Genomic DNA, 13,405 nt, shown 5'->3' with positions numbered 1-13,405 from the left:
GAGTGTTTTGTGTTTATGCTGCATAAGCACTGATAGAGGACTGTCCCCATTTTCCTTGTTTTTCACAGTAGGGGTGATTTCATTGATTTATTTGACGATTTAGATTGAGACTCATACTGAATCATATGTTGAAAACAATTGTTGCGCTAAATCGCTAAATCTAAACATGGAAATAGGGTTTAACAATGCAGTACACTGTCCCTTTAAATTAAGATCTATGCACTGTTTGCGTCATTAAGGAACATCATCAGATATGATGTCGAACGTCTCTATAAACATTAAGAAGACAAAATGAATGATGATATTCCAATACACTACAATGTGTTGGAACACACCCAACCATACTCACATACAAACACACTCAGTGGTTGACGTTAGAGTAGCTACACGTGTGCTGAGCTGGAGCCTGGCTGAGCGGTGCTAGCAGAGGTCTGACCCTCCCATAACCAAACACAGGGCCCTGTGGTCCTGCTCTGCTGGCCAGGCTGTCAGCTCCACGTGGGGCCCCGTACACAGGGGCCAGCCTAGCATAAGAATGGATGGAGTTATCCCTGCTTGTTGACAAGTTCAACACATCATCCCCCCACCCCACATTACTCTCTCTCTCTCTCTCTCTCTCTCTCTCTCTCTCTCTCTCTCTCTCTCTCTCTCTCTCTCTCTCTCTCTCTCTCTCTCTCTCTCTCTCTTTGTCCCACACCCTATCCAACCATCTCTCTCTCTCTTCCGCTCAGCTTTCTTTTCTCTCTCTCTCTCTCTCTGTCTCTATTTCTTGCTGTGCCTCCCATCCTAACTCGGTCTCTTTCCATATGGATCCCTCTCCCGGTCTCTCTCTCTATATACCTGAAAAGTGAAGCACCTATTGACTCCTCCTCTACTCGACTCTTCCTGCCCCTCTTCCACTTCTGTCCTGCTCTTGTCTGTATTTGATCTTTGAATTAGTCATATTGAGGCCCCCGTTGTCTGCAGCTCCCCACTGTTCCAGTCTTTTATTCAGCAGAACAGACATCAGAGATTTTTCTGTTTTATCTGTATAATGTTGGGAAACACTGTGTTGCTGATGTTTTTCCTTTTTTCCTCGAACACACTTCTTTTCCGGCCGATACCAACCGCTTTTATTGACATGGCAAATGTGCATCCCTGTTCAGACAAGATTTGTCTGAACAGATAACGGATTGCAATAAAATGGTTGTGTCTCCCTGTCTCTGTCACTCTCTCTTTCTCTCTCTTCTCTATCCGCCTCTCTCTTTCTCTCTCCTTCTCTCTCTTTCTCCAGGCGGTTGCAACAGACCCATATCCTGTGAAGTTGCTGTATGACAAGTCACATGATCAGATCTGGGTCCTCACATGGGGGGACATGCAGAAGACCTATCCTACTTTACAGGTAGGGGTCTATACATGTGTGTATGTGTGTATGCATGTATGTGTGTGTGTGTGTGTGTGTGTGTGTGTGTGTGTGTGTGTGTGTGTGTGTGTGTGTGTGTGTGTGTGTGTGTGTGTGTGTGTGTGTGTGTGTGTGTATTGATGTGCAGTTGTGTATGGATCCAAAGCAAAGCTGTGTTTGCATTATTTCATCCCATTTCAATTCAATTCAATTCCAAAAGCTATGCCCATATTGCCTTGATCTTCAGGTCTTATCCCAAGAACACCAGCCTGAGGTGTATACTTGCACAGGTGCTAGAGAGTCGTAATCCATTTTCCATGCAGCCTTACCTCTCGTCTCAGTGGGCCAGAGCTTGTTGTATTTACCTGTAAACTATGTGCTGTGCGATGCATGGAGGGGCGGGGGGGGGGGGGGGGAGTAATCAAGCAAGCAGATGAAGAGTTATCAGCCTGTAGCAGCGGCCGATAAATGGAACCCCTCACAGTCGTTCTGTCTGATAGGCCGGCCGTCTAATCCCTGCCCGTTGCGGCGTGTCCACGGAGCCGCCGCGAAGCAGCACAATTCACGGCCGTGGCGGTTTGGCTACGGGCCGCCCCCCCTCGGGCGCCACGTGTTGCCGTATTTCACAAATGAGGAATGATCACAGGTGTGGCGGTGTTTAATGAGCTCCAGGGAACGGGCGGGCGAGGGTGAGCAGGTTGGAGGAGAGAATAGAAAGAGCTAAGGTCCCCTCTATGCCTCTGGGAAAGGTACGATACCGTCTCGAGGGCTGGTGGTGTGTGTGTGTGTGTGTGTGTGTGTGTGTGTGTGTGTGTGTGTGCGTGTGTGTGTGTGTGCGTGTGCGTGCGTGTGTGTGTGTGTGTCCATTCGTGCATGCGCGCGTGCGTGTGTGTGAGTGTACACGTCCGTGTTTATCCGGTGGAAAGCCCCTCCGAGGAAAGGAGTGGCGAGGAATCCCATTGTGATCCTTCCTGTGAGAGACACAAACATGTTTATTGTTCCGCCCGGCCCCACGTGGGAACCAGTCGCCCATTCTGATCGCTGGGAGGTGTTTTGTTCGGGTCTGAAACGTACAGGGATATACAGGCGCTGTCTCTAATGGGGATTCAGCGATGATGATTCACTCCCCACCCCGGACAGCTTTTTGTTGTGGTCTCTGTGTGCCTGTTTTAATAGGACTTAAATGATCGTCTTTCGTCTCTCCGTCCTGTTGTTTCCCGCAGGCCGCTTGAGGAGCCACTTGTGGTTAGGACGCAGCCAGGCTGTGCACGTTCCCTCCTACTGTACCAGCAAATGGTTCTGGAGCGCTGGTTTAACAATGGTGCCATGCAGTGTTTACATCTGTCAGACTCTAATGTGTCGTAATATCTTTTGCTAATCACACACAGTGTGGTTCTGCAGTCTTGGGTTTTATATTATGTTCAATGAAGTGTTCAAACAGAAGGTAATCCTCGACTGCAGGGACACACTCTGAGCACAGTTACAAAGGACCAACCATGGGCTTTTGGTGGTATTCTTGAGTACAAGTACTATTTATAAGAATGCAGTAGAATTAATAACATAGTACAATTGACTGCCGAAATTGCTAATTAACTGCACACTTCCATTAAACAATGAATCAAACAATTGAATCATGAGCACAACGCTAGCTTGCACATGATGAACCATGTCTGTTGGTCCATCAGCCATTGGCTCCCTGACTTCTTTGCCTATCTTGGTGTGTAATAATAACTCTAAGCCAATCAAATAAATCTTTTATTTTTCTACCACAGGCTACTGTGGTATGAGCGACGGCAAAAACAAAGCAAAGCTAGATTTTCTTGACAGTTCAGGGCTGTGAGGCGGAGGGGGAGCAGCCATTTGATGGGTGTAGTAACTAGCTGCTGAGCAGATTCTATTGTGGTCTCAACAGAAATCAAACTCAATTATTATTACATATTTCTGTGTGTGTACATTGGACTTGAAAGGAAGGATTTAGTGCTGGAACTGAGGGAACAATTGAATAACAACAATATCAAATTAAAGTCCTTTCAGGCAGATTTTTTTATTCTAGTACATTTAAGTTGTTGTTGTAACACCAGTCAACCTAAAGTTGTGTTTTTTACATGGTTATATGTCTTATATGATTGACGGAATAATAATCAATGCCATTTTTTCACTTTTACTGAAATAAGAACATAATTTAGATTTAAAGAAAACAGGAGTACAATGTTAATGTTAAATAACACATTAAAAAAAATGTAAAAATTGTATACTAAAAATATATACTTATCAATGGTTATCTTATCTTATCTAATTACAGACACACACACACACATACACACTACTCTCTCAGTGAGTCTCATAGAATGACATAAAGGCCTTGGACAGTGACATGATGTGCACAGAGCCACACTGAAGTGAGTGTCAACAACTCTTAGAAGTTCTATCTGAAATGGCCAGCTCCACCTTGTATTGAAACAATCTCATGTCTGCATGACACCAGAGGTGCTTTCATTGTGGTCCTCTCCTGGCGCGCCCATGGCTTAATACAGGTTTTTACCAGAGCAGAGGCTGAGACACATTTCATCAGCTGCTGTCAAGGGCTATCAATGTTTGTCTCCTCCAGAATGTTTGGAGGTGTCACAGGCTGAGCCCCAGCATGGGCTTTCAACTGGCCCCCGCTTTGCACCCGACTGTCATACGTATTTGTAAGAGTGCTCTTCAGCCGGGAGATATGGTGAACTGGATAAGTCATTGTTGTCGTAGCTATCACAAAGATAAATAAAATACAATGTTAAGTGTTTTTAATTGACCAACGTCAGGGGTCTTAGAGAATATAGATTAGTTAGACAACACACGAACAAAGGTTCAATGTGAATGCTCTTTTGTGTTTCACCCTTTGCCAAATATTTGTGTCATGTTGCATTATGTGTAGAAATGAAACCAAAGATTTTTAGGTTTGGGTGATTGGTGTGTGTTAGCAAGCCCTTTCCACTGTAGCTTTTGGCTACTTGTTGGAGCCTGTGAATCCATGTGGCCTCTCAGTGTCTTCAGCTTCATGCGTTTGCTCTCTCTTCATCATGTCCGCAGGTAATCCCCCAGGCCAGTGTTGGAGAAGTTCACAAGGCCATCCGCACAACTTTCCAGCGAGTCAGCGACTTCTTCATCCCCCCCACCAACCTCATCATCACACACGTCAGGTACAAGACACACGCGCACACACATACACACACACACACAAATAACCCTTTCCTCACCATCATTATCGCAACTGTCACTCTGAACTGAAAGAGTAAAGAGCAAATGAGCATTTTAATGAGAAGCCGATGAGAATTAATCACCCACCCTGAAAGTGGAGGGGCTATTAACCTTCTCCTTGAACTCTTGCAACCTCAGGTTCGCCTTCCTCTTCCTCAAAAATGAACCTGCGGTGCATAAGATTGACCTGGAGACCCTGCACCGAGTCAAGACCATCAGCCTGAAGAACTACAGCTGCATGCCGGTGAGCATGGCCTACACCCATCTGAGTGGCTTCTACTTCGTCCAATGCCAGAGCAGGAGTCACCTCCAAGCCCCGCCCCAGCTCCTCCTGGACAGCGTAACGGACACTGTGATAGGTCCGAACAGGAACATCACGGGCCGGCCCTACGTCTCCCCGGACGGCCGCTACATCGTGACCCCCGACCCCCGGAGCTCCAGGCTGGTGGTCCAGACTGTGTCCTTCACGGGGGAGCTGGCCGTGAGCCAGGAGCTGGACAGCCCCGCCGGCGTCTCGGATGTCGTCTTCCAGCCCTCCTTCACGGAGTCCAACCAGTACTCGCTGGCGGCCGCCTCGGGCTCCGGCACGGATCTGCTCTTCTCCCATCTGTGGTCGGAGGGCCACAGCAAGGTCCTCAGGGGCCTGAAGGAGCCCGTGCGCCCCCAGGCCTGGCCCTGGGGAGGTCCCAACAGGCCGCTGGTCGCCAGTGGATTGTTCGGACAGTACCTGCTGACGCCGTCCACCGAGTCCCTCTTTGTCCTGGACGGGAAACAGAGCTCGCCGCACTGCGAGGTGTCAGACATCAAGCGGGGGAACACAATCGTCTGGGTCGGGGAGGTATGAGGAGGAAGGAGGAAGGAGTCGGAAGGAGTTAACGGACGGTGGGGAGAAGGGCACAGAGGCTGAAACGAGTGACGAGAGAGAATTATATCAGGCCCAAATTCTAATTGATTTGATTTATGTGGACTCAAACCTGGAACTGAGCGACAGGGGGGAATGTTTGGGTCCATTGTAACAAAAGGTACACTTAAAGAAAATAGAAATGAATATATAAATATAAAAATACCTGTTGTGCTATTTTTATTGGGAGAGTGTCAATGCCGTCAGTGCAAGAGTGATCTATGTGCACTTAACTATAACAGAGTTGTACATTAATTGCACTTCCTTCCGTGTTATCACAGCAAATAGGTACCCGACGAAGGTTTATCAATGAACTATGCACAATGCTCACTTTTTTTAGAGTACAGCGTTTGTTTGTTCGTTTGTTTTTTCTGTTTTTTGATCGTCTCAATGATGTTTGTCCTTTTCACTCGTGGCACCTATAGTCACCTCCAGTTGTCTCTCCCTCCGTCGGCTTGTAGTGTATGCGTGTTCTCAGTCGGTTTAAATGTAACTGTATACGTCCATCCGTTTTCACTACGCGGGACTTGGTCATTGTATGCTAGTCTATGCGCCTTCTCAAAGCCTTCATCTGTGGTTTTGCATCTTATTTCGGTATCGCTCCCAATGCATCGGTTTCGTTGAAGCATTGGTCACCGACCATGAATTATTTAAGATTAAGGATCACAAGATTAACGAGGATACGCTGAGGACTCATGATAGCTTTCTGAATATATTTTCAAGACACATCTACTTTCACAATTGGAAATTCTTGCTTGTGTCCTGGGAGAGATACAATTGAAGAAAATCAAATCCAATTAAGTAATAATGCTGAAATTCGCTTAGAATTTGCTTAAAGCAAGACACACGCAGTCTTATTAACTAAATAAAAATATATAAACATAGTATTCATAGCCAATGGTACAAATTCAAATTTCCAAAAGGTTGACAGTGGACAATAGAAGCACAGTTGAATTTAAGTGCAACCATCACTTTGGTTCAAAATACGTTTTTTTTTTAGTTGATTAGATAATAATAAATTGTGTCTGACGGATAAAAACCCATTCCCCCTTCGGTACAATCATCCCAAGTGTTTTGTCTCACCAAATTAATTCAGTCTGGCAAGAGAATCGAATGCTTTCAAAAAGTAATGGCTGCTGTGGAAAGGTGCCATAGTTCAGGTTTAAATAGCTTCTCTCATTCACCCAATGCAAATGAGAGGGCAGAAGTCCCTGGTTTTAACATAAACGGTAATAGGGAAAGGTAATGACGTAGAATTGCTCATGTCCTTTCATATAATTTAATCTAGTTTGGAGGAACAAAGAGCTGAAAGAGATCTACATCAAATAATATAACCTGCTACTTTTTAGGACTTTTTTTTTTTTTAAAGCTCTGTGGCCCCTGACTAAATTCACCTTTAGTAAAAAATGAAAAAAATAGGTTCATTAAAGGTTTATGAAGCCTTGCTAGATCGACTAAGATGGAGGGGAAATAATTTGATTTATTTGCAATACTAAATAGTGCGCCCAGTGGGGAGTGGTTGTGTGTGTGTGGATCGTGTTTCTCATGCGTTGGCTCCCAGTAACTATAACGTGGCCCCTGAGGTCAGAGAGCCTTGTCTCCATATAAGTAGTTGTGCCTGTGGCCCCTCATGTGTAGGGTAGAACGTAATCTGTGTAAGAGAAGAAAAAACAGGTGTAAGTACACACCAGGGTGGAAGAAGAATAATGTCCCTTGTCCCTGTTTGTGGTTTTAGGTTATTTGCTGCGGGTAAGGCTCAGAACCATTTTTGACACTAAAACCCTATTGGAAGAGGCCAAGACTTGATTGGTTTTGGTAATGTTTGGCCCACTATTGCACTGAGAGAATTTATCACCAGTCACACACATTTCACATGAAGGTAAAACCGAGCAAATTTGTAGCTCCATTATTGAAAGTGAGTTACGCAAAAGCATTACTGCTTTTTCCGCCCAACTGTTCACAGTTCAGCCCAAGAGGTGCATGAAACAAAGAGAAGACAAGAGCTTTGACACAATGACAAGGATGCACATCCCTTTTTCTGTATCCCATTACGTCGCTCGCACACATTTGCTTGTGAAAACCCCCCATCAGAAAAAACAGAAAAAACAACACACATTTCATGTCTTCTTCTCAGTGACCCCCAAACTCTTCTGTTCAGGATCATTGCTCCGGTATACGGTTGATTAGAGCCAAGGCTAGCAAGGAACAAAGAAAACGGCCGCTAATATTATAGCGAGTTGGCCAGCTCACGTCTTGTTCCGTTTGTTTGAATCTACCCTTTGATGTCACATTACTATGTCCATAACCTCTCCTGGGGCCGCCAGTACCGGGCCCCCGGAGTCAAACCGCTCGGTGTGATAGACACTGATAGGTCCCACTGTTGTAGATAACATTGTTCTTGTTAAGAACACCTTCTGACATGATAAACCTATTGTACAGTTTTCTTTATGCATTTTTGTGTGTTCTGGTTTATGAAGGAATTGTTTTGTAAAAAATTATTATGAAAAAAAATCTAATAAAATATATTGTAAAAATCATTTTTTCTGCGCTGGTTGTGGATTTTTTAACAATTAGGTGATTTGACGAAAAATGTTTTCCATCCTTTACCTCAGTTAATAAATAGTTAGCATAAAAATAAGTACCATAAAACTAAGTACCAAGAAATGTGTAATATAAATCAATTGTTTTCTATAGATCCAATGAATCCAAAATCCATCCCATCTTTGTGGGAGAAACCACTGGAGCTGCTACCCTACTCTGAGCTCTGTCTACATGGCAGGCCTTCGCAGAAAGCTCATCTTTCGAGCCAAGTCATCACTATCAACCCCACCCTTTCAAATGCCCCCAGCCCCCTCACCCTCTTGAGTGGATGTCACATGTCCTCTACCCCCATGGACGGGCCCTGCCATCGACCGGCCTGTCCCTCCTGTAAGGTAATGTTATCTATTGTCCTTCAGTGTTCAACACTCGCTGCCGATCAATTCCCATTATTCACAACGATGCCTTGACAAGGGACGCTGTCAATAGTCTTCTTCCATCATTGTCTGAGGATACACAAAAAGACAAGCAACCGCTTCCAGAGGCCAGACAGCAGCGATAAAGGAGAGTCCAATTTCACACACACACACAATTACCGTCACTTCGACACCTGACAGTGTTTTTTGCTGATTCGGAACATGTGGGGGTGAGAGAGAGAGAGCTGCGAGCTTTGCGTTTTTGGTGACTTATCTCGTACCCGAAGAACAGAACACAGGGAATGTTTCTCCTTACATAAATCAGATATCTGCATATAATTGAGAATAGCTCTCGCAGTTGTGCGGTGTAAGGGACACGAAAATTGGGCCGATGGGGCGGTTGGAGGTCGCTCTGACCATCCGCTGGGTCGGGTCGTTGCTGAACCCCACCAAATTTTCCCTGTAGGCGAGGGAAACATTGTTCCTGGGTGTTGTGATTAGGTATAGAGCTTAGTATGCTTATGGTTAGGGTCAGTACTGACGTCACCCAGAGGGGGCGCTGTTGAGGAGCTCATTAGCGGTAAATGTAAACGGCTGGGTCTGCCGGTGGGTCTCAGGAAGTGAGACTCTGGGTAGAGACTCTCTGGAGGTGGCTCTCTGCAGGTGAGACTGTATGGGATAGCACAGACGATGCACGGTTTCTGTCAAGTCACTTCTATGAGAGAACTTTTGTTTGTAAATACACAGGTGAACTGAGCGACGGGATTCAAAGCACAGGCTGGTCATTTGGAGACAAGGTGCCAGTGCGGCATGTTAGGTGAGAGCTGTTTGCTGGGGCCTTTGGTTGTACTCTGGCTTCCCCCTCCCCATCACAACCAACACCACCACCAACACCATCCAGCCCTGACCCTCCACCAGTGACATTACCAGGGATGAGACAGCCCACCCAAAGTAACTGTACATTCAGTTATGTGACATTGATTATAATAATGCTATCCAGTCTTTTAAATGGGAGAGATTATATTATAGCAGCCACGGGAATGGTCGCCTTGTTCAGAGCGCCACAAGGGATTCTGGGAGGGTTCTTCCTCAGCTGTTTGGACCTTTCGGGGCCCTCCTGGATCATTTGTGGTTGGGAAACTAATCAGGGTTCATGGGTTGCGGTTTATCGATGTTTGGGTGAATTTGTGACCCTTGTGTTCATTACTGAAAGTGTTAGTGTCGTTGAATGGTTGCGTGTGTTTTAGTGTTTAATGTGCTGGTGTTATTAAATTCACTTCCGTTGTCGAGCGGTATATGTGGCGGTCGACTGCTAAATCTGGGCTCCTGTCTCATCCTTCCCGTGCTGCTCGCAACAATATGGTCAAAATTTGAGCCATATAAACTCTTCACAGGCGACCTCCAGAGCCTGGCCCTCGGGAAGGAGTTGGAGGGTGAGGTAAATTGTTAACTAAACTTGTTTTGTGATTCCAATATGTCCTCGTTGATATGAAAGTGAATTAGAATCATTTTTGTTTAGATTTTAAATGCTAACCTTACCTCGGTGACCAAAAAGGTGTCAAAGGTTTCACCTAATTGACACCTTTTGAGATGACGTAACAGGGGATGATGAACCTTAGCTTTTAAAATGAATTTATTAACAATCAAACCATCTTAAAGACTCCTCATCTAGCTAGCTATATTTACTAGCCACAGATTACACTAATCTGTAAAAGGCCATGTACCAAAGGTAGGACGGACCGTCTACGTTGATCCCTTCGGGGCCACCAGCATTAAAATTAAACATTGTATGGATTCAACAAGGTAGGCAAATCCAGAATATATTCTAAGGCGTTTCATATGTCAAGTATGGTAAATTATTTCTGGTGTGCAAATAACAAACAATTGTTTTATTTATGGTTTGTCTTCAGGGCTTTCATGCGGAAAAAGATGGGGAACCTGTCACGGTGGCTGTGCGCCACAATCCCTCATCTCTGCCAGCAGGACACTACTTCTGTGGAGTTATTGTGTGCAAAGTAAGATTATGTGCCCAATAACAATTTTAAACCTATTAACAGGACAATAATAATACTAACCTGTATTTTAAGGTAGCAGAGCTGCTTTTGCTAGGTGCTAGCATGGAGTTTGAGATGGACGAGGTGGAGATCAACTCCATGCGCACAATGGGCAGCAATCTGATACGCTTCAATCAATTATTGGATGTAGACCTCACCAAAACATTTGCCTATAGGCCTTCTTAAACCATTGTGCAATTTGAAATATCGTGTAACAGATGAACCGACAGAACTCTGCAGTTGTTTTTTGTGGGGAGGAAGGCATCACCTCAGAGGCACCTGTTGACCATTGGGCAGTCAGCCTTTAAAGTAAAGTCTAAAGTGCATCTTTTAGTAGAAAAAATATCTAATTGATCTATCTTCTTTCAGATTGAATGTTCCTTATGGTTTCACTGGGTGTGTGTGGGAAGGTGTGAATATCTTGCCTGCCAATGAGCGGCACAGGAGGGTGTCAGGGAACCTTGAACTGCTGCCTTGCTTGGTTATCACGTGTGCATGAATGAATGGGTGACTGTCAGGCAGTTTGATTTTTATTTTGATTACGATTTTTATTATCTTATCTTATCCTAGCTATCAGTGTTCTATGCAGGGAATGGGTTAACCTAGCGATTGTTAGTGCTTGGCACTTGGTTCTATGAACACTGTCGTACATACTGTACTGACAGTGAGGTATTGTTGTTTCTTTCTTCTAAGAAATGTACTTATTGTAAGTCACTTTGGATATAAGCATCTGCTAAACCCAATGAATGCACGTGGCCACTCAGAAAAGCGCAAATGTAATCCATCCTTTGTTCCAAAATCAGCCTTACTCTGTTTGTTGGGATTTGTGCCATGTATTATGTAACTTATCAATGTGTGCAAACAATCTCTACTTTTATATCTGACACTGTAGATAATGATTGTGTCATACTTATTTTATTTTAACAATATGTTCTGAATAAACTTTGTCTCAAAGTGATACCGCCTTGCGTCACAATGTTTCCTGAAGTCGCTGTTTTGCTTACAGAGACGATCCAGAGAAAGACAACACAACATCAGGCAACTGAAATGATAGAAAGCACATAACAGTGTTTTTGGCTGTGTTCAAGCAATGGAGGGAAACGCATTAGGTTTTGAATAACTGGTTGTAAAGGCGTCTTTTTGGAAACGCGACAAATGCATGGTCTTGAGTACATGGATAGTAGAGTCACAAGTTGATCTGACTGTCTCCTGTTTTTAGGAAGAAGTCTAGTTGTGGTTTTTAGTACTACAGTACTACTACTTGGTATGTTTTTTTACATAAAAAAAAATAAAAAAAAGGCATTCGCAAGGAAGTCTACGCGTTTTCCAACAGCTGCCATTAGCACGACAACAAGCGACGCATTCTGCTGATCGTCACAGGTTAACACCGTCACTCGTTGAACTAAAACACCGTCTGTATGACTGGGATGATGCCTCCCCGACAGCCTTTGCCAGGCTCCAGGCGGTCCCCACCAAGGGCCCCAGTCTTGGCCTACCCAGACGCCCAGAGGTCCTTTATCCTGGACGGCGATGCCAGCAACGTGGGGGTCGGGGCGGTCCTTTCCCAGCGGGTGGAGGATGGGCAGTGTGTCGTGGCCTACTGCAGCCACATCCTGAGTCAGGCAGAGCGCAATTACTGCCTGACCCGCCAGGCCAGGATGCACCAGGACAGACTCTCACGGTACCCCCCCCCCCCTCACCCCTGTTGTTGTTTGGAAGGGAGTCGGCAGCACCCCTCAAACTTCCCCGGATGGCTCCCCTAGCCCTGTCTGCCCTGTCGTTGCCCCTCCTGGGGCGTCCCAGTGGCCTGTTCGCCGGCGCTGGGCCCCTGAACATTTGCTGCTCCGTCTGGGACGACTGACCCCGGAGGTTGATCGTCGTCTTGTTCTGCCGTTCCGCAAAAAGTCCTGGGAGGGTTCGGACTATGACAAGCTGGACCTTCCTGGGTCATACTTTATGTGTGGGATTAATAAACAATTGATGGGGGATTATACCTCGGTGACGGTGCAAATCGACCCTGCCACTAAGGGGACAGGTGGTGGGTTAAGTCGTGGTCAGTTTTGCTGTTGAGTGTGTTGAGACAAAGGCAGCTCTCGTAGTCGTGCAGTGTAGGGCGCGAGGGTTGTATGACACCTGAAACCTGGTCTCCAGTCTGGTTCTTCTTCTGCCGTCGCCACTGTATTGAACAGTAACGTCAGATAAACAGTAGTCTAAATGTCTCCTTGACCGGGAAAAACAAACAAAAAATATTGAAAACAAATGAGTAGGAAGTCTTTGTCCGGATATTTTAAAGGTTGTCCGCTATAACCAGAGGTGAATCGTCCAACAATAGCTGATGTGCTTTTCGAAAAACGAAACGATGTATCGCAAAGAAATCCCTGGATCGGTTGACTTGTGGATACGCATGTTTTACCCTTACTCTTAGTATTTAAAAAAAGATTCTTGTTCAGAGTTATGGAGAAGAAAGGTTCCCTCGTATAGGTTCAATAAAATGTATCGACTTAAAGGAAAGAGGATTTTTTAAAGATAAATCGCTTGTTAAATATAAATGTGAAACCCCTGCCCATCTGCTCAGCAGTCCCACATGCCAGGAAGAAGATGTTCATGATAGCTTCATTATAACAGTTATCTCCCCACTGGGGCACCAGTTATAACACAGTGGGGAAAAAACACACTGACACATTGTGATAAATGTTTATATCATTTTTCCAATATATAAATCCAATGGTATGGGAGTATGGTAAGAAGAATTGGATTCTGGGTCTTTTGAACGAGGAAGTGGTTGTCTATTTTTGGTATTACATTGGATACTAATAGGGCAGAGAGCGAGAGAGAAGACCTCATATCTTAGAGTGGAAAGAAAAAAACGAGGCAA

The 13,405-nt window shown here is 45.0% G+C and overlaps 1 protein-coding gene across 1 annotated transcript in view; it reads left to right on the top strand.

Annotated features, from left to right (window-relative positions):
• Window positions 1-5,465, top strand: part of LOC130386083 (follistatin-related protein 4-like) — a 198,109-nt gene extending 192,644 nt beyond the window's left edge. The window contains exons 15-17 of the mRNA XM_056594865.1: window positions 1,274-1,381; window positions 4,454-4,563; window positions 4,760-5,465. Of these exons, the coding sequence (XP_056450840.1) occupies window positions 1,274-1,381; window positions 4,454-4,563; window positions 4,760-5,465 (924 nt within the window). The remainder of the gene's footprint in view (window positions 1-1,273; window positions 1,382-4,453; window positions 4,564-4,759) is intronic.
• Window positions 5,466-13,405: the final 7,940 nt, after the last annotated feature.

Source organism: Gadus chalcogrammus, chromosome 7 (genome assembly GCF_026213295.1).
Source record: "Gadus chalcogrammus isolate NIFS_2021 chromosome 7, NIFS_Gcha_1.0, whole genome shotgun sequence".
Lineage (NCBI taxonomy): Eukaryota > Metazoa > Chordata > Actinopteri > Gadiformes > Gadidae > Gadus > Gadus chalcogrammus.
This window is presented reverse-complemented; position numbering and strand designations above follow the sequence as displayed.